Source organism: Staurois parvus, unplaced genomic scaffold (assembly GCF_062004578.1).
Source record: "Staurois parvus isolate SC_StPar_1 unplaced genomic scaffold, SC_StPar_1.0 ptg000276l, whole genome shotgun sequence".
Classification (NCBI taxonomy): Eukaryota; Metazoa; Chordata; class Amphibia; order Anura; family Ranidae; genus Staurois; species Staurois parvus.
In genome coordinates this window covers 2,408,758-2,429,335 of record NW_028318072.1, presented here as the reverse complement: position 1 = coordinate 2,429,335, position 20,578 = coordinate 2,408,758, and the positions used below count along the sequence as shown (strand labels likewise).

Sequence of the window (20,578 nt, the reverse complement as noted above, 5' to 3'; positions counted from 1 at the left end):
GCCAAATCTGACACATTCCATGAAAACCCCACAAATGGACTGGCCAAAATTATTGACACCCTCAATTTAACCACTTGCCCTCCTGAGGATTTACTACCCCCCCACCCCCCTTCCTGACCAGCCCATTTTTTGCATTGCGGCGCTGCGATACTTTGACAATTGCGTGGTCATGCAACGCTGCACCCAAATGAAATTTACATCCTTTTTTTCCCCCACAAATTGAGCTTTCAGTGGTATTTGTCTGTGCATTTTTTATTTGTTGTGCTATAAAAAAGAAAAAAAAAAAGAAAAAAAAAAAAAGAAAAAAAAAAAAGGGACAATTGAGAAAATATAATATATATATTTGACCTTTGATATTAAAGATCCAGTAAAAATGAAGAAAAGAAAAAAATTGTCAAAATTTACGCCAAAGTGATCAGTGCGATAAAAAAAAAAAAAAGAAAAAAAAAAAAAAAGGCACTGACTGTACTAATGGCACTGGGCAGGAAGGGGTTAACACCAGGGGCGATCAAAGGGTTAATTGTGTGCTGGGAGTGTTTTACAGAGAAGGCAGTGTGTGTGGGTTTTATGGTAATCACATTGCTCTGGATGGGTGTGTAGAGCTGACAGGGAGGAGGACTGTTAGTAAACAAAGCAGTCCTCCTCCCCATCGGAGATACTTGGTAATCACCGGGCGCAGGCGGGGAATCACCGGCCGGGACCCGCAAGTGTCAGCGCGGGTAGGGCTTGCGCGCGCCCCCTACCCAGGAACACAAAATGATGTGTGTATATATACACACACACACAAGTGATTTTGCACACTCCTGCTGCCCTGTAACAGTATATCTGCTAGAGGGTGATCGGGAAGCGGTTAACATTTGATAGCACACCCCTTGGAAAAAATAACTGAAATTGCTTCCTGTAAGCATCAGTGAGTTTCTTACACCTCTCTACTGGAATTGTGGAACACTCTTCTTTAGCCAACTGCTCTAGGTCTCTCAGATTGGAAGGGTTCCTTTTCCCAACTGCTTTACCTCTCTCTACAGGTGTTCTATGGGATTGAAATCTGGACTCATTGCTAGCCTGTTCAGTACTCTCCAGTGCTTTGTCTGAAACCATTTCTGGGTGCTTTTTGACAAGTGCTTTGGGTCATTGTTCTGCTGTAAGACCCATGAACTCTGACAGAAACCCAACTTTCTGACACTGGTCCCTACATTGCACCCCAGAATTCTTTGGTAGTCTTCAGATTTCAAAATGCCATGCACACGGTCAAGACATCCAAGTGCCTGAAGCAGTAAAGCAACCCCAAAACATCAGTGAACCTCCACCTTTCTTTAAGGGACTCATTTCTTTTTCTGAAAACAGTAGAATGATGGGCTTTACCAAAAAGCTGTAATTTTGTTTCATCTGTCCACAGCACACATTCTCCCAAAAGGATTTTAGCTTCATTAGTTAAGTTTTGGCAAACTCCAATCTGGCCTTTTTAGGTTTCTGTGTCAGCAGTGGGGTCCTCCTGGGTCTCTTACCATAGCGTCCCTTTTCATTCAGATTGGGACGTATAGTGCGAGCTGACACAGTTGTACCCTGTGCCTGAAGGTCAGCTTGAATTTGTCTGGAAGTTGATTAAGGTTGTTTAACCACCATTCGTTGCAATCTTTGATCAACTTTTCTCAAAACATCTTCCAGGGCAGCCCCTTGACGTAGAGCTCCTCCCTCCGGGACAAGAAACATGCAAGCCCTGAATCTTAAAAGGTGGACCTCCAGGCCTCCCTTTTCAGTATTAGGGTTTCCTCCGGAAGGACAGGTACATGTTCAAAGGAACCTGTATTGGATCGCTAGGCTCAAGGGTGGTGCTGGTGGCTCCTGTTTTTGGTACAGTACCTCCCCTTTGCCTGGCGCGATCCCTCCATGTCTGCAGAGGAGTGGGGCTGCTCTCCTGGTGGCCTTCCAGTCCTCAAAGGAGGAGGACCACCGATGATGTCCAGTGCTACTGCCGAGGGCAGAGTCAGCTTCCTTGACTGCTGGGCGGGCGTGCAGCCGCGACTTCTGGGAGGCGGAGCAGCTGCGCTCCAAGCTGGTTAACCGGAAGTTCCGGTCGCCGGGAGACTCATGGTTCCAGTCTCCACAGACAACAGGCTCCGGCGGCTGGTGCAGTGTGAGAGACCCAGCAGATGCTGTGGCAACCACACCACAAGGGACACGATGGAAGGCGCTGGCACCCCCTTCCCCAGCAGGAATACCCTGGCTCCTCAGGCACCGGCTCCTCTCAGGTAGGCTTGTGGCTCCTTCTTGCCGATTCCTGGGGGTGGTCTTTTCTCCCAGTCTCTGAGTCTCAGGTGACGGTGGGGCACACTTCCGTTTTCCCCCAGCACAGTGGTGTTTGGATGAGGAGCCCAGGCTGATTAACTTATGTATTGCGTTTTCTGCTTGTTAAAACCCAGGACAAGACACAGAATCAGGCCCCTAAAAGGAAGTGTGCAGTTTGTGCAGCAAAATTGGATTCAGCTTGGGAAAAGCCCTTATGCTGCAATTGTGTGGATAGTCTAAGGATGAGTCAGTTACAGCCTGCCATAGGGTACTCACCTCCATTAAGGATGACATGACAACTATATTTCAGTAATTTAGATCCCTGCTGGATAGAATGCAGATGCCACTGGGGCCTTGGACCCAGTCTGTGGGTACTGCGGTATCAAAAGCATTGAGAAGGGAGGAGGGCCCGGAAGAGGATCCGAGGTCCCTTGCTTCCTCACAGGCAGGTTCGGGCTTAGAGGATGACAACGGTGAAGCTTGCTCCTCCAGGAGGTTCCAGGTACAAAATTGGCCCTTGATGATGTAGATGACCTCCTTAAGGCTATCTATGAAACCTTAGAGATCAAGAAGGATGTATGTCTGTCTAAGCATCACCTCACGTATCAGGGTCAACATGCTAAAAAAACTAGGGTCTTTCCAGGCCATAGTTCCCTGGTTGATACCATTTAAGCTTGGAGTGGGAAAACCCTGAAAGGAAGACTTTTTCTGGTAACCTTAAAGGAGATTTCCTTTTGAGGAAGACAGATCCCAGCCATGGAACAAAGTTCCAAAGTTAGATGCCCCCTTATCTAAAGTCTCTAAAAAGACAGACTTAGCATTTGAAGATATGGATCCTCTGGATAAGAGGAGAATCCTGGGATTCTACCTCTATTAGCTATGCGCCGGCTTTACTGGTCACTTGTGTCGCCAAAAATCTGGAATGCTGGCTTATCCAGTTACAGACGCATCTCTCGGCAGAGACTTCCAGGCAGCAAATTTTAAAATCCTTTCCTTTGCTTTTAGAGCGGTAGGTTTCCTCACGAATGCCTCAGCCGAATCAGTTAAGCTAGCTGCGAGAGCGTCTGCCCTGGTGAATTCAGCTAGAAGGGCGTTTATGGTTGAAGACCTGGGCAGGGGGCTCAGCATCCAAGCTGTGCCTTGCCCTTTATAGGCGATAATCTTTATGGTCCAGGTCTTAAGATGGCTCTGGAGCATACGGCAGATAAAAAGAGGGCATTTCTAGAGAGAGTAAAAAGATCTTACCCCAGGAGGGTTTTTCGTCAAAAAATGCAGGTCCAGCAAAGTAAGGATGTTCTAGCCCAAGAAACGTTGGACAGGGCACAAGAACAAGGGTAAAGGGGGGGGGGAATCTTATTCATTCAATTCTTCTCAGGGCTCCGCCAAGTCTCAATGACTCGAGCATCCCAGTGGGAGGAAGACTGGGGACCTTTCTCCCTTAGTGGGCTTCAATCTCCTCAAACCTGTACATTCTGGACTTGATAGCAAAAGGATACAGGTTGGAGTTAGACTCCAGTCCCCCCGCCATGTATCTGATAACCAATTTTCCCAAGGATCAGGAGAAGGAAAAGGCTCTGTGTGGCCTAATTGGAGACCTGGTAGATCAACGGGTCCTAACTCGAGTTCCTCAGAACGAGCGGGGTGGGGATGTTCTTTTCATGTTTTTGTACCTACTGATCCGTTCAGACAATATGGCTACGGTGGCATACATCAACAAACGGGGGTACAAAAAGCCCTCTTCTTCAAGCAATCGCGGACAGCATTCTTTCTTCAGCTGAGCAAAACTTGTGTTCGATATCTGCCATCCATCTGAAAGAAGCCCAGAATTCCCTAATGGACTTCCTAAATCGGCATCCAGTCAAGCATGACAAATGGTATCTCAATCAGGAGGTGTTTGCGACCATCACTTTGAGGTAAGGCATGCCAGAGGCGATCTCTTTGCTTCCTAGGAAAACAGGAAAGTCAGCCGGTCCTTGTCCCTAAATCCGCGAGATCAGGCTTTGGGTGTAGATGCCTTTGCAAACAGGTAGGAGTTCAATCTCTGTTATGTGTTTCCTCCAGTGAGGCCGATCCCAGCAGTCCTGCAGAAATTTCGGTTGGAAAGGACAGACCTCATTCCGGTGGCCCAGTTTTGGCCGAAGAGACCATGGTTCTCTCTCTACTGTGGAGCCTGGCCTCAGCTCCCCCGTTCCCTCTTCCAGAGAGGGAAGATCTGGTTTCTCAGGGCAGGCCTTGGCCCTTAGTGTTTTCCTTCAGGTCCCCCTCCAGTGGATAGCAGATTTTTTCAGGGCTCTTTCCAAGTCCAGGCCGGTGGTGGTCAGGTCCTGTCCAGTTTGTGATCTGTCTTTGGTCCTAAAAGCTTTGATCCTTTTGTCCCTTTGAACCTCTGGAGAAATCTTCAATAAAGTTTTTAACTCTAAAAACTGTATTTTTGGTAGCAATCACATCAGCCCGTAGGGTGAGTGAATTGCAGGCGCTTTCCATTAGGGAGCCCCTTTTTGTCAGTTTTTGAGGATAGACTTGTGCTCAAAACGGATACTGGGTTTCTTCCCAAAGTTTCCTCCTCCTTTTATAGGCCTCAAGATATAATTTTGCTGACCTTCTGTTCTGCTCCCACAAGCAAGGAGGAGGAAAGATTACGTTTATTAGACGTTAGAAGGAGCTTTTTGGCCTATCTTAGTAGATCCAGAGAGTTCAGAAATTCAGATTCTCTTTTTGCGGGAGCGCAGAAGGGTTCCAAGTCCACCATAACCAGATGGCTATCACAGAATCGTATAATTTATTAAAAATTCCAGCCCCGTTTGTCAATGCACACTCAACCAGATCTTTGTCAGCATTCTGGGCAGAGAGCTGATGCCTCACTGGAACAAATCTGTAAGGCGGCCACCTGGTCCAGCTTTTCTACCTTCGTGAGGCATTATCGCCTGCATCTGCTTTCTAATGAAGATCAGGCATTTGGGTGCAAAGTCCTCCAGGCAGTAGCCCCGCCCTAGTGGGTAAGTTCTTGATTATCGTCTCAAGGGGCTGTCCTGTAAGATGTTTTGAGAATACCAGAGTTAGACTTACCGGTAAATCCTTTTCTATAAGTCTTCCAGGACACCTGGGATTTCCCACCCTAAGTATTGTACAGTAATGTATGTTTATGCATAATGGTTATGTCTTTTAGTGCCTTCCTGTGGTTCTTGAGTAAAACTGAAGAGGGAGGCCTGGAGGTCCGGGCTTATGTGTTTCCTGTCCTGGAGGGAGGAGCTCTACGTATCAAGGGGCTGTCCTGGAAGACTTATAGAAGAGGAGTTACCGGTAAGTCTAACTCTGGTTTTCGCTTTCGTTCACGTCCAGGGAGATTAGCTACAGTTCCATGGGCTGTAAACTTCTTGACAATGTTGCACACAGTGGACACATGAACATTAAGATCTCTGGAGATTGACTTGTAACCTTGAGATTGTCCATGCTTCTCCACAATTTTTTTTCTTAAATCCTCCTACAATTCTTTGCTGCTCTCTCTTCTCCATGTGACACACAACAGAAAGGTTGAGACAATTTTTCACCATTTTAACTTGTTGCTGGTGTGATTTCTATTTTGTCAGCACTTGTTAAATGATATAGGTGAGTTTAACTACAAAATTACATGAGCATCAAACTTGGAATGCAAATATTTCTTACAATTTTGAGAAGGTGCCAATAATATTGTCCAGTCCATTTTTGCATGGATAGTGTAAAATTTGGCTTTTTGTTTCTCCACTTTTTTGTGTCATACCAATACAAAAAAAAGAAATAAAGACGAGAATGCCTAACCATTTGTAATTGCAACAATTTAAAAAAAAAAAAAAAAAAAAAGAGAACGAAGGAGGGACTGTGTGTACTTGGTCTGACAGCTTCACCTTCCTCACACATCCAGATAAGGTTATTGCAGATCATTCTAAAACAAGCACAGTAATTGTGACTGCACTGGGAGCTCTCCTAGGGGACTAGTCCTTCGTAAGCACTCTGGGGAAAGAGGGTCTACAGTACCACAGCTAATGACTATTATTGCAATTTTACCATATACCACCACGTAGTGAAACTAAGAATGCATATTAATAGACACAGAAGAGATACCTGATCGCTTGGAGAATACCTTTTCTTCTGAGAACGCCATCCAAATGTAGCAGAGGAGAGAGCACACAATACAAAAAACATTGCAGCTTAGTTACACACTAGATAGAATAGAAGCTAGATAAAACCTTACACATAAAAAGGCAGTCAGATGATGTGATTGGTCACCAACATTACTTTGGTTCAATTTCTAAAAAGGCAAAAAGGTTTCTGGAAAGATATTTTAGTTTTATAAAGATAGCGAACTTAACATTTGTACTGGCTTTTTATATGTCAGGTCCTCCATCAGCCAGATCTCCCATCTGTGGACACTTACTGGCCAATACAAAACCAAGCACATGAATGCAATCCTTCTGCTCAAATTTCTATATTATAAACTATATACAAAAAAGAGCTAACAACAGATTAAAATCATGTAAAGACCACAATTATCTGGAGAGCTGAAAACACAGAATGATCACTGGAGGTTCCTACAAAAAACACCAAAAAAACAAAAAAAAAAAACCCACACAGGTGGTCTTAAAAGGCACACAAGTAGCACAATAAGGCTTCATACACACTGGATTAAAAAAAATGCTAATCTTGAAAATTTTTTTGTACTAGCGGTTTTTTGACAGAAAGACGATCTTAAGAATGCAAAAGGGTTTTTTTTTGCCTCTAAAACGCTAAGCCTAAAATATGCCTCTAAATGACCTAATGTGCATTAACACAAAGGATAACATTAGTTGCTTCTACAGACAGCACACCAAACTCCTCCTTTAACACTTTTCTTAAAGTGTTACTAAACCCAGGACCCTGCATTCACTATATCCGTTTTCCCACAGTACACAGAACATGGAAATGCAATCATTGTATTAGAAAAACTAAAATTGTTTCTTGGAAAAAAACAAATGCTCCCACCGTGGAGGCTTGGAAATCCCAGGCAAAACAAGTCATTACCCCTATACAAGGCTACATACCTTAACAGAGGTGCACTCAAGTCCAATAAGGTTTGGGGTGGGTGGGTAGCATCCTCCCTCACCGTTTCGGATTGAGTCTTAATCTAATGAGTTTTTCTCCTATCGGGGTCTCTAGTTTTGGTTTTCTTTTCTTATTTCCGCCACGGTACTTACTGAATACTGGATTTGTTTACTACACGGCTTCAACTAAGCTTGCCACTTTGTTTCTGTAATGGGGTGTGGATTGTTCTCTTAAATGTAACTTTGTACAGTGAATTATAGTGAAATGTTCTTGCATTATATTTTTTTTTGCCCATCCTTCTCTGGGTACTGATCGGGACATTTGCAGGCACAGGAATTGTTTTGTTATATATTCTTTTTTTTTTTTTATTTTCTTACATTGCTCATCAACTTTGGAGCTATAATTTAAATTTTTTGTATGTTGGATCTTATACCAAACTTCAATAAAAACAATTAAAAAAAAAAAAAAAAAATTATAAAAACTGCTAAATACCTTTTCTCATCAGCAGTATATAGCAGTCTTGTGACTTCTATCAGTGTCCATCTAAGCACTGGTTAAAGCTTGTAGGAGGAGTTTTCATTCTGCGCCGATTGTCCTATGAGGCTGCATAACCCCCTGTCCCTCTATCTGGACAGTGCTGATTGGCCCTGTGCTGATCACATGCATCCTCCCAAACAAAAAAAACAAACAAAACCTCACTAGCAATGCACATTAAACTGAGCATGTGCAGAGTGACTCCTAGAGCGTTGTACTATCAGCAGATGGATTGGGGACAGTAGAAGGGGAGGATCAGAGAAGACAGGATTTAAACAGACGTTTTACACAATGCAGAGGATTAACCCCTTAGGTTCCACAGTGAGTATAACAAGCATTGTTTACTACTGCATATACAGATTAATTTTACTTTTGTAGGTTTAGTAACACTTTAAAAAGGGCATGTTCACCTTTGGGAACATGTTACATGTTGCACCCGTTTTTAGGGTGGAATGTGTAACATGTTCCAAACCCTGCAGTCGCCGCCCACTGCCCCCTCTCCCTATGACAGTAGCATGGGGAGAAGTTCCCCGTACTAGCTGTCACTTTTCAAAGACAGCATGGCAGTGCAGGGCTCCACCCACATGGCTACATCATTCATTCACAGTCCTCTGGAATGAATGGACTACAGGTCCCAACATCCTTTGCTGCTGTCAGCTTGTAGTCCTCAATGAACAGCCATGGTGCTGTGAGCTCTGTGGTAGTTCATCGAGTCTTCCTGTCAGAAGTATCAGCTTGCTCATACAGGATGTACGAGCAAGCAGATACACTGACAGTCTTCAGGAGACCTGAATGGCATCAGCGACCTGCTGATGCTGTTGAATGCTTTCAACACAAAAAATAATAAATGCAATGCACATTTATTTACCTGCAAAAAATGTGCATTTATTAATTTTTTTTTGGAAAGGTGAACGTATCCTTTAAGCCATGGTGCATGGAGCCTTAAAAAGGGTAAGTTCACTTTTTAGACAAAAAGCAGATATGCTGACAGGAAGCTTGAATGAACTACCACGGTGCTGTCGTAGTTAATTGAAAACTATAAGCCTACAGCTGCTAAGGCTGTCGGGACTTGCAGTTCATTCATTCAAGGAAGTCTGTGAATGAATGATGTGTCCATGTGGGTTCAAATTGGACAGTACAGGGAGAAAATTCTCCCCGTACTATACGTCAGAGGGAGGGTGGCGGCAGGAGGCGGCTATGGGAACATGTTACATGTTCCACCCTAAAAAACGGGTGAAACATGTAACATGTTCCTAAAAGGTGAACTTATCCTTTAAGCTGACCATACACTAGTAACATTTTGTTCAACTTTTTCATTTTAAGAATGATTGTTCAATTTTCTAATTGTTATAGTGGGGTTTGACGACAGTGATAAGAAAATTCAAATGAGCATGATGGATATTTTTTCTGGAATGAACATTTTTGAATGGTGTAGGCTGTTTTTGTTCAGGAATGTTCATTCGGAAACTGAATGTTATAAGCAAAATAAATTTTGAAGTACTTTCAAATGACCTTTGTCAAGTTATTGAATGTACTGAGAATTTCATATAAGAATTATCATAAATCCTGAAACAGGATTTCAATCTCTACCTCCGCATACGGCACATCCTTGCACCAATAATCTGGTCTCCTACGCATTTTGCCGACAATCTCATTCAGTTGTACACTTCCCGACAACCAAAGCTAAAAGGCCTCTCTTTCATCTACAATCTTTTCAAAACTTTGCCCACTACTTTCAAAAACACTGCGATCAAGTCCTGGGAACGGACATTGGACTTCCACATGCCACCAGGCGCTACACAACCCTCGCTCATTCTCCAGGAATATTTCCCACTGGGAATTGACTATGAAAATCTTCTACATATGGTATTACACCCCCACCAGGTTGGCTAAAATCTTCTCCTCCACCTCAGCCAAATGCTGGAGAAATTGTGATGTGAAGGGATCCTTGATCCTCATCTGGTGGTCTTGCCCGCTTAAGAAGCTGTGGACTAACGTAAATCACCTCCTCCGTACAACGACAGGATGCTTAGTCCAACTAAGTCCTCAGATGGCCCTCTTGGGTGTAGGTCTCAGTGCCTGGCCCCCACCAACACACTCTCGTCACCCATATACTCAGCTACCAGACTGTCCATAGCCTGTAAGTGGAAGAAACCTTTCCCGCCCACCATACAAATGGTAATCTCCCTCTTGAATGACCAGTACCTAATGGAATGTATGTTTGCCAAAGCACATCTGACGATCACGAAGTTCCACGAAAAATTGATAGGGTGGTCTCACGACCTTAGAAGCTGCCCACTTTCCTGAATTCCCCACATATGACCCCAGTCAGTCATTCTCAACTAGAAAATCATCTTTTCCTGTCGGTGCCCCGCCCTACAGTAGGGAACACCTCAGGCAACCTTTGTTCTCTTGAATAACTGCCTTAATGTACCCTTTGCCTTAAAGCTACAGGGAGCTGTGGTTACTCCTAGCCATCCTCCCTTCTCTCTTGTATGATATGTCTAAATGTCTTTATGTATTGGAAACTTGTGTGTAACTATTTGGTAATGGAATGTTTCATAGCACTGCCTTTTTCAATGCTATGTAAACATGAAAAAATATTAATAAAAAATAAGTGGAAAAAAAATATATATCTATTTTTTAAAAACGGTCCATTGTTGTTTGGTATTTGGCCAAGTGCATCCTGAATTTTATGTTTTGGTCCAGAATTTTCATTTCAGTGCACCACTAGTTCAGATACTTTAGTAAATGAGGTCCAAAACCATGTAAATATTTTTGGACAAATCCAACAACCAGGTAGCCAAAACCTTTAAAATTGCAGCTGGATCCAAGTATGAGTCTTTCTATAGAATGTAGGAACATCTACAATTATCCTTTAAAAACAGTTCCTACAGACTCCTAGAGTAGACTGACAAGCTGCCAAATTAAATTAAATTTAATTAGTGTGATCACTGGTTACATGAATACACCATTAAAAGACATAAAACGTGGAGTAATGTATTGGTGAAATGGCACACTTACTTCATGTTGTTTTTCCTCATTTGGGTAGGTATCTACAAATAGACCTAGACCAATAAAGTTATCTTTGCTCCCAAACACAGGACCTGTAACACAACACGAGGCTCAGTGCATATTCAAAATATGGTGCCTTGAAATAAAAGATAGAGGAGGAAGATAACCATCTTTACCTAGTTGCATCCGATCCTTCGTGTACCAGATAGAAAAGCCATCACCATTTAGATTCTTCTTACCCTGGCCATGAATTTTGAAGTGGACTTGTAGCTCCCAATCTCTCAAATAACATGGCTGAAAACACAAATATTGTATTATTAAGGCATGTTTGCACAATAAAGAGCAAAATACTACCTGTATGGATGCTTTTTAGCATGCATGTACTCTGTTTTTACCAAGTATCCCCTTCAATGGGCATTCTCATCTTAAGTGCCTCCTGGCATTTCTACATTTAATTCAAGTACCCTCTAACTAAGTCTAAATGTTTTCCCAAACAATCCACATTTAAATCACCAAATCATGTATAGAGATGGACCTCCATCTCAAAAGGCTAGTTGCCTGTCTGATGTATACTACATTACATTCAGGGGAGCACAGGGTAGACATGCAGGGTCTTTTAGACCCTGGATGTGTAATTAAAGAGAACCTTTCACCAAAAAATCATCACATAGGGGACTTTTTGTCCCCTATGTGATGAAAATAAAAAATAAAAATTGTTTTATTAGTAAAAGAAAAAAAATATATATATATCAAAGTTGCACATAACATCCCATCAAAAAAAAAAAAAAAATTAAGACCCCCCTTCCCTTCCTCAACATATACACACATACAAAAGTAAAACCGCACGCCAACACATGAAAATGTTTATTGCGATACACGTTACATATCGCCATGCATGCCAGAATGAGAGCAATAATTCTAGCACCAGACCTCCTCCGTAACACTATACTGATGGCCTATAAGGGGCTTTAAAATTGTCGCCTATAGAAAATATAGGGTACTGAAGTTTGTCGCCATTTCACGAGCACACGCAAATTGAAGGTTTGACATGTTGGATATCCACTTACTCGGTGGAACCTCATCTTTTATATTTTACAAAAAATAGGGTAATTTATGGCTTTTTTGTGCCCTAAAATGAATTTAAGTGTATTTTTTTACTGAAATTTTGCGTTTCCTAGACCTTTGCAATATTGTCGTGCGACATAAAAAAATTGGAACTACCACTTTTTTATTCTCTAGGGTCTATAATGTTTTGGGGTTTTTTGTAATCTTTAAGCCTAAAATGATTTTTTAAAAAAGCAAAAAATGGCTCTGGCATCGAAAAGGACAAAGGATAAGCCCGACACTTCCCTTCCCTGACGAGCACCCAATTGGTGCTCATTACACTGGTGCGGTGCTGGAGATAGGCAGGGAGGGGAGGAGAAGACATACAGTGCAATGTTAAAAAAATTAAACGTTTAAGTCACCATGGAGCCTCTTTTGATTTTAAAAGTCCCAGACATTCCTAATAGCACCTCAGATTTAAATACAGTTTTGGTAAAAAAAATATTTTTTTTTTTTTGTTATCAGATCCCAATGTATATTATGTGAAAGAAGAAAGACAAATCATCATCTGCCTTTTAGGTCTTCTATCCCCCAAGCAGATATTTTATTGTCAAGATTAACCCATAAAACCCTTCCCTTATGAGCAATGGACCTGTGCTGCTTTTTGTATGGAGGATAATCACAAGAATTGAGACATGAATAAAGTGTCAAACAATTGCTGATCAGCTTACTGCCACATATATGGAAACTGCCACTCCAGTCCCCCGTATGAGAGGAATACCTGTTCAAACCTGTCTAAAAACTCTTCTCTCGAACACATTTTTTTACAAGACGCCTAATGATCTTGCAGATATCTTACCATTCGGTTCCAGATGGCCCCCTGTTTGCTTTGCTGGTCTGGGGTCAAACGTACATACTGAGGAGTAACAAGCACATTGCCCATTAAATCCCATAGTGATGAGGAAGAGGAGCCCACCCCTGAAGAGAAGAGATAAAAGAACCATTAATTTTATAAACGAATTGCAACATTTTTTAACATTCCCTTTCTATGTAATCATCCGAAATATGAAGGCACTGATTTCTTTCCTTCAGAAAAGGCTGTCTGGCTGTCTAAACTTGTCTCTGAATCAATGGCCCAGTAGAAGCAAGTAAAATCAGAAGTCCTGGTCTGTAGGCTTGTTCTTGGCCACTAGCTGAAAAAGTCCTAAAAGTGGAACTATTGCCTTATAGGCATACTCTGTGGGGTTGATTTACTAAAGACTTTGCAAGTGGAGCTGCTCCAGAGCTTAGTAAATGAGAAGCTCTGCAGACTTCCATCATCCAATCATGTGCAAGCAAAAATGCAGTTTTTTTTTTTATAATTTTCCTTGCATGTGATTGGATATTGTTTGTAAAATGAAGCTTCACCTCATTTACTAAGCTCTGGAGCAATTGCACTAGCAGAGTGCAACTGCACAGCCTATTTGCCTTTAGTAAATCAACCCCTGTATGTCTCTTTTGCCTACCAGCTCCTTTTCTCTATATGTATACGGAGGCTCAAATTCACAGATCAGTGTGCCTTCTTGGCATGGTTCTGGGAAAAATTCTCCACCTGTATTTAGGGTGCAGCATGTGACATGGTGCAACTATGGCTGCCACCTCCCTCCTTAACAGCATGTGGGTGTTCTTCTCCCGCTGTCCCTTTAGCCACCTCATTTATTTACAGAGCTCTATGAATGAATGAATGAACTACAAGGTCTGCCACTGTGGTCCATTGACACTTCCTCCAGCTCTCCAAGTGAAAACCCATCAAAGGAGGTAGAAGCAGAGACCTGGAGGAGTTTACAGAAGCCTGACATTGCACCCCCAACCAACTGATCGTAGGTGCAATACTTTGCAGGCTCCTGTACAAAAGAAATACATAAATGCACTTTTTTACTGCAAAAACGTGCATTTATTTATTTTTTTGCAAAGGTGAACTTGGCCTTTAAAGCTGGTTTTCAGGCAGCCGACTTCCTGGTCTCGATCACCGGATGCTGTCATTGGCCTGGGCACAGATGACATCACTTCAGCGCATGCACGAGAGTTCTGTCAGCTTTGGCATTGTCACATTTGTGCAGGGATCTGCATTTGTACAGCTCACTGTACAGGAGATGACAGGCAGGTAAGTAACTTAACTTAGTAAGTAAGTAACTTAAATGCAGAAGAGACGAAGCAGGTGTCTTCTGCATTAAAGCTACTTACCTGCGTCTCTACCCATTTTCATTTTCTCGCCTAAACTTCCACTTTAACTCCTGTGCCCAGAAATTATGTCATGCTGGGCAAGCAAGTTAAGATGGCAGAACTCAACAGATGACTGGGTGAAAATGTCAGTGGTGGCAAAGGAGCTTGTGGGTGATGCATTGCTGGTAAGTACTTTAGTTACACTTTAAGTGACTCTTCTAAAGAAAAATCTCTGCCTAAACGACTGGCTGCAAGACACAAGCATTAAAGGAGTTCAATGGTCTCAGCATAAACTTTCATTTTATAACATCAGCATTGTAATAGCAATACAAAACAAGAGTTATTTTTGACAATCCAACATTAGTAGGGCTGCTGAATTCCTATCACCAGACACATGTAGTTCCAGGCAGGTAATTTTTTTTTTACCTTCAGCCGTACTGCAGGCAAGTGTGGAAGCAATCGGCGGCAGAGCTGCCACCCAAATGCTTCCAGAGTGCCAGCCTCTCAAACCCCCCCCCCCCATGTGAAGCTCCCCTTGCTCACTGTCTCCGCTTGCCCATCTGTGGATTCGGGAACGGCTCACCACCGGTGGCTAGAGGGGAAGGAGGAGTGCGGACACGTCCACTCCACTTCTTGTCCTGACCCGGAAGTGACATTATGATGTCACTTCCGCTTTCCCATTGAGAGATTCCCGGCAATTTAAGCCAGGAAAGAATGTAATGCAATACGTTTTTCACTGCATTACATTCAGTGGAGCAGAGGGGAGACATCCAGGGTCTTTTAGACCTTGGATGTCTCAATAAAGAGAACCTGTCACCAAACAAAACATCACGTGATGAAGTAAAAAAAAATTTTTTTTTTTAAAATCTTAAAAAATGAAGTTACACCCAAGCACATAACATTGCCCACACCCCAAAAAAAACAATTGAGCTCTCCCCCACATATACGCACGTATAACATAGCACACGGTGGGGTGCCTACGCATGAGAACGTCGATTGTGATAAACGTTATATATCGCAGCACACTCCAGAATGAGAGCAATAATTCTAGCACCAGACCTCCTCTGTAACACTACACTGGTGACCTGGAAGCGTCAAAATACATGGTACTGAAGTTTGTTGCCATTTCACAAGCGCACACAAAATTTAAGGTTTGACAAGTTGGATATCTATTTACTCGCTGCAACCTCATCTTTTATATTTTACAAAAAAATAGGGTAATTTATTGCTTTTTTTGTGCTCTAAAACTAACCAACTTGTATTTTTTACTGAAATTTTGTGGTATCTGAGAAAATTGGAACTACCACAATTTTATTCTCTAGGGTCTCTGATTTAAAACAATATATCATGTTTGGGGGTTTTGTGTAATCTTCAGGCCTAAAATTACTTTTTTTTAAAAAACTTTTCCAAAAAATGGTTCTGGCAGCAAAAGGGATAAAGGATAAGCCTGACACTCCCCTTTCCAGACAAGCACACAATCGGTGCTCATTACGCTGCAAGGTCTCTCTGCTCCCTGCTAGTCCCAGAGTGTGTCGCTGGAGAGAGGCAGGGAGGGGAGGAGGGGATAAACAGCGCAATGTTAAAAAATATTGCACGCTTCAAGTAACCATAAAACCCCTTTTGTTTTTAAAACATTCCTAATAAAATTTTCTAATAATAAAATGTAAAAATTTCTTAAAACCTCCAATTTAAAAAAGGTTTTGGGTAAAAAATTTTTTTTTTTTTTTAATCTGGACAAGTAGATTGGGACACAGATTTAGTCCCTTGGACAAGTAGTTTTTTTAAAAACTTTCCACACCCCTGAAAATTCACCTATCAGGTTGTGAGCTCTAACCTCTTTATACAACTTTCTGGATTCCCTGCATGCTTCGCAGATTCTCCTCTACTGTTTGCTTTCAATTTTGAAGGACTACATATCCCATGGTACATTGTTGCCTGCAAGCAGTGATTCCTGCACTGACTCAGTCTCCTGAAACTCCTCCTCTCAGCACCTCTGTAGGTCAGAAGGCAGGCTCTGTGAAATGTGTGACACACCAGTGCCTACCTACAGGGTATAGTGAATACACATTGCAAAATAAAAAGAAGAAAATGTGTATGGATCTTCACAAAGCAGGTTTACTACAATATCAGATCAATAGGAGAGGGCTAGAAATAACTGAAAACAATGTAGTAATAAATATATGATTTTACATTCTGACCATAGATACACTTTAATACTCCTCCTACTCCTTGGATCCTTATGCCTTAGCATAACTACGTCCTCTAGAGGAATCTTAACAACCATCATTTCCAGGAGTGACAGCTGCCTGTATGCCCACCATGCACTGTGTTCCTATTTTCTGGCCCTGTGTCATTACTGTGTCCTGCAGTGACGCAAGAACTGGCGGATGAAACAACAGTGTGTGGAAGGAAATGCAGCCATCTGTCACCCTTAGAGGTGACAGATGTAAAGATTTTGCCTGAGGTCATAGTCCTACAGTGGGGTGAAAATCCAAGAACAGGCAGAGGTGTAGGCAAGTAGTAATGCTCTTCCTCTACAAGCAGTTTTTGTTAATTCAGGAAAAAAAAAAATAATAATAATAATATGATGGCATGTAACCTTGCTCACCAATCAGAACTGCTCTGATCTGTCCCAGCGTACCTTGGAAAAGAAGAGGAAGAACGATGCAGTTTTCAAACCCCAGGACCACTGCACCGGGTTGTGTGGACAAGGAAATAGTTTCACATATCGTTAATTTGGGCCAAACTATCTCCATTACTGAAAAATGTGGCTGCTTTCAGCGCTGTACAAACTGTAGGAAGCATCAAAATCAAAAATAAACAGCAAGCGCTACAGAGATGGAAGTAGCTGGCACAAAAAAGAAAGTGACAGAATCTCAATACCAAAGTAAATAGAAAACTGCAAGTGGAATGCTTTTATGATTATTAAACTACTGTACTATATAGCAATCCTGGGGCTCCGTGTGGTGAGCATCTCTCCTTAGGGTAAAGTTGCTGGACAGCGGATGACATAGACCTCATGGTTAAGATATATATGCTACTCACCAAGTAGCTCTCTGACAAGTGCATATTGGTGGAGGACTTTGCACTGGATAAAGAGCACTTGGTGGGACTGAACACTGTTTGCCGTGATTATTTATTATTTATTTCAGGTACTTATATAGCGCCGTCCATTTACGCAGCACTTTACACATATATATTGTACATTCACATCAGTCCCTAACCCTCAAGGAGTGTACAATCTAAGGTCCCTAACTCACATTCATACATACACATACTAGGGCCAATTTAGACAGGATTCCATTAACCTACCAGCATGTCTTTGGAGTGTGAGAGGAAACTGGAGTACACGGAGGAAACCCACGCAGGCACAGGGAGAACATGCAAACTCCAGGCAGGAGGTGCTGTGGCTGGGATTTGAACCAACGACCCTAGTACTGCCAGGCGGAAGTGTTAACTATTTAGCCACTGTGCTGTCCTGGCACCATAAGCTTGCAGATTTATACTGGAAGGACTATATTGTTCATTATTCCGTAGTTGGTTACACTGAGACACGTTTGGATAGAATTTATCTGGTTTTATTCATTGATTTGCTACATTATTCACTTTGATAGTTTCTTTATGCACTGCACTGTATGAAGCATCAGCTACACACAGTATACAAAACTTGGTTTCAGCATCGATACAGGGAATGAGCGCTGCTCAGCCATTCACAGGAAGTATTGAATTTTTATGAATGAAGACAAAGCCTCCTCTGATTAAGCTCAGGTAAAGACTGCGACGTCATCTGCTTGGTACTCCACCTCAGCTAATTATAGGAAGCTTTGAATTTGTAAAAAAAATACAAGGCTTCCCGTGAATGGCTGAGCAGCGCTCAGCCCAACTCGATTTTGTACACGGTGTGCAGATGATGTTTACATACAGTTTATACGGCACTAACAGCAGCCAAATTTCTTGGTAATTGAAATAGTTCATTGGGGCAAGCTTGGCCTATACAAACTATTTCAAGTAACAGGAACCTGGAGCACATTTTGACCTAAATTTATGAAGAAAGTTTATTTGCAAAACTGTATAACAGAAACAAAGAAAAACGCTTTCTTTTTTTCAAAAGTTTTGTGGCTTTTTTTTGTTTATTTAGCAAAAAAAAAAAAAAAAAAAACAAAAAAAAAAAACACACAACTCAGTTTTATTCAGTGTTGCATGTCCGTGCAATTGTCAAAGTGCAACAACACTGAAAGCTGAAAATTGACCTGGGCAGGAAGGGGGTAAAAGTGCCTGGCATTGAAGTGGTTAAACACTTCCCAACCGCCCTATAGCAGAACTACTGCTAGAGAGTGGCAGGGCTGTGCAAAATCATGTATATATACACGATTTAGCATTTCTGGGTAGGGGGGTGCGCGCCACATATGGCAGCTGCATATGTAAATCACCGGGTCCTGGCCGAAGATTCCCTACCTGCACCCAGTAATGTGTTGTAAACACAGGTCTCTCTCCTACCAGCAGTAACATGCTGCTGTGTATTTCCCCAATTAAAACATACACAGCATACATAGTAAAACAGCACACAGTTAACCCTTTGATCACCCCCTTCCTGCTCAGTGTCATTAGTACAGTGTCAATGCTTTTTATTAGCACTGATGACTGTATTAGTGTCACTGGGGATGTCGGTGGCAGTTAGTCAGTTCCCCCCCAGTGTCAGAATGCTGCCGCAGTCCCGCTATAAGTCGCTGATCGTCACCAATACTAGTATAAAAAAAAAAAGTTTAAATTCCAGTATACACCGCCATTTGTAGATGCTATAACTTTTCTGTAAACCGATTTGCACGCATTTGGATTTTTTTTTTTTAAAGCAAAGACATCTAGCAGAATACATTTTGGTCTAAATTTATAAAGAAACTAGATGTTTTACATTTTTTCACTGGATGTTTTATAGTAAAAAGTCAAAAATATTGTTTTTTTTTTTTTTTTTTTTTTTTAAGATTGTCGATTTTTTTTGTTTATAAAAAAATAAAAAGCGCACAGGTGATCAAATACCACCATAGAAAGAAAGCTCTATTTGTGGGGGAAAAAGGACATAAATTTAATTTGGGTGTAATGCTGCATGACCGAGCAACTGTCAGTTAAAATAATGCAGTGCTGTATCTCAAAAAAATGGTCTGGTGAGGAAGGGGGGGGGGGGGGTAAATTCTCTGGAGGGCAAGTGGTTAAACTAATTTTACAACTGCTTTAACATGTCCCCAGCTGCGCTATAGCTGAAGGATGGCTACAGCACGGATGGCTAGTTCTGAGAGGGTGTCCATGGACGTCCTCCCAGAACACTCCCCAACAGGGGCGGACTGACTACTCATGGGGCCCCCGGGCAACAGGGGATCATGGGGCCCCTGTGTCCTTGCCCAAACTCAAAAAGCCTACGAAAAGGATACTAGGGGCATCTCATGGGGCCCCCTACTGACCCTGGGCCCTCGGGCAGTGCCAGAGTTTCCAAATGGTCAGTCTGTCCCTGCTCCCCAAATGCCCTATGCACATTTTCGAGGCATTTACCAAGCATTAAAACAGCACCAGAAACACCTATAAATGAAGTTAATGGTACTAACGCCTCACAGACACCTGCCAGGCATTTGAGGAGTGTCACATTAGACTTGAACTGTAGGAGATGAAAGGCTTCAACTCCTGACTTGACATGAGGCGTCAATTATGCCATGAAGCTAATGCTTCAATGTGAACAGCACTGTGTGCTGCCATGTGTATCATTTTCATAGGCATTTGAGGAGCATTAAAAATGCTTCCCAAATGCCTGCTTACAAAGCTAGTGTGAACGTAGCCTAAGGGAAGGGGAGGCAGTGGTGTGTGCCCAGGATGAGGCTTGGTATTCTTAGAAGCAATGAGTGTATCCTGGGTGTGGAATGAAGTACAGGGGAGGACTGGGTCTCCCATCACCACATTCAATGCTGAGCACTGCCCTCACCAGCCCCCCTCACCTCCCCCGGGGCTGTGTTATATAATTGCCCTCCACTCACTCCCTCTGTCCTCCCTTCCCATGGCCGGACTTACCTTGGTAGGGTTTGCTCAGTGAGTGCTCTCTCTTCAGGTACTCCTCCGTCTGATCTGCCCTCACTGAGCTCACCAGCACTGCCAACAGCCAGAGGCAGCCCGGGACCTTCCACCTGGCCCCAACACTCTGTTGCTCCACTGCCGCCATCTTACTACTCCCCAGTCAGGAGGCTGTGACACCGATTGACCAATCACACACCAGCGCGACGGAGCACTGATTGGACGCCTCCAGAGCTCGAAACACCCCTACTGGGTATTCGTCCGCCAATGGCAAGAGAACTGGGCAGGACGGAGGAAATCTCGCAAAGTGATTGGTTGTTCCTTGATGTCTGGTTACCCGGGCAACCGAGAGCTACACAGCTGCAGGCCGGCCTCCTCCTGGGTCCTAGAA

The 20,578-nt window shown here is 42.7% G+C and overlaps 1 protein-coding gene across 2 annotated transcripts in view; it reads right to left on the bottom strand.

The window, feature by feature from the left end:
- Positions 1 to 20,353, bottom strand: part of LMAN2L (lectin, mannose binding 2 like) — a 31,908-nt gene extending 11,555 nt beyond the window's left edge. Inside the window, exons 1-5 of one of the 2 annotated variants that reach the window (XM_089681706.1) lie at positions 20,188 to 20,353; positions 12,794 to 12,912; positions 11,067 to 11,184; positions 10,900 to 10,982; positions 6,385 to 6,411 (exon numbers count right to left, since the gene is read on the bottom strand). In XM_089681706.1, coding sequence (XP_089537832.1) covers positions 6,385 to 6,411; positions 10,900 to 10,982; positions 11,067 to 11,184; positions 12,794 to 12,912; positions 20,188 to 20,335 — 495 coding nt within the window. In that variant the 5' untranslated portion in view covers positions 20,336 to 20,353. The remainder of the gene's footprint in view (positions 1 to 6,384; positions 6,412 to 10,899; positions 10,983 to 11,066; positions 11,185 to 12,793; positions 12,913 to 20,187) is intronic. The other variant, XM_089681707.1, reaches the window with a different exon arrangement.
- Positions 20,354 to 20,578: the final 225 nt, after the last annotated feature.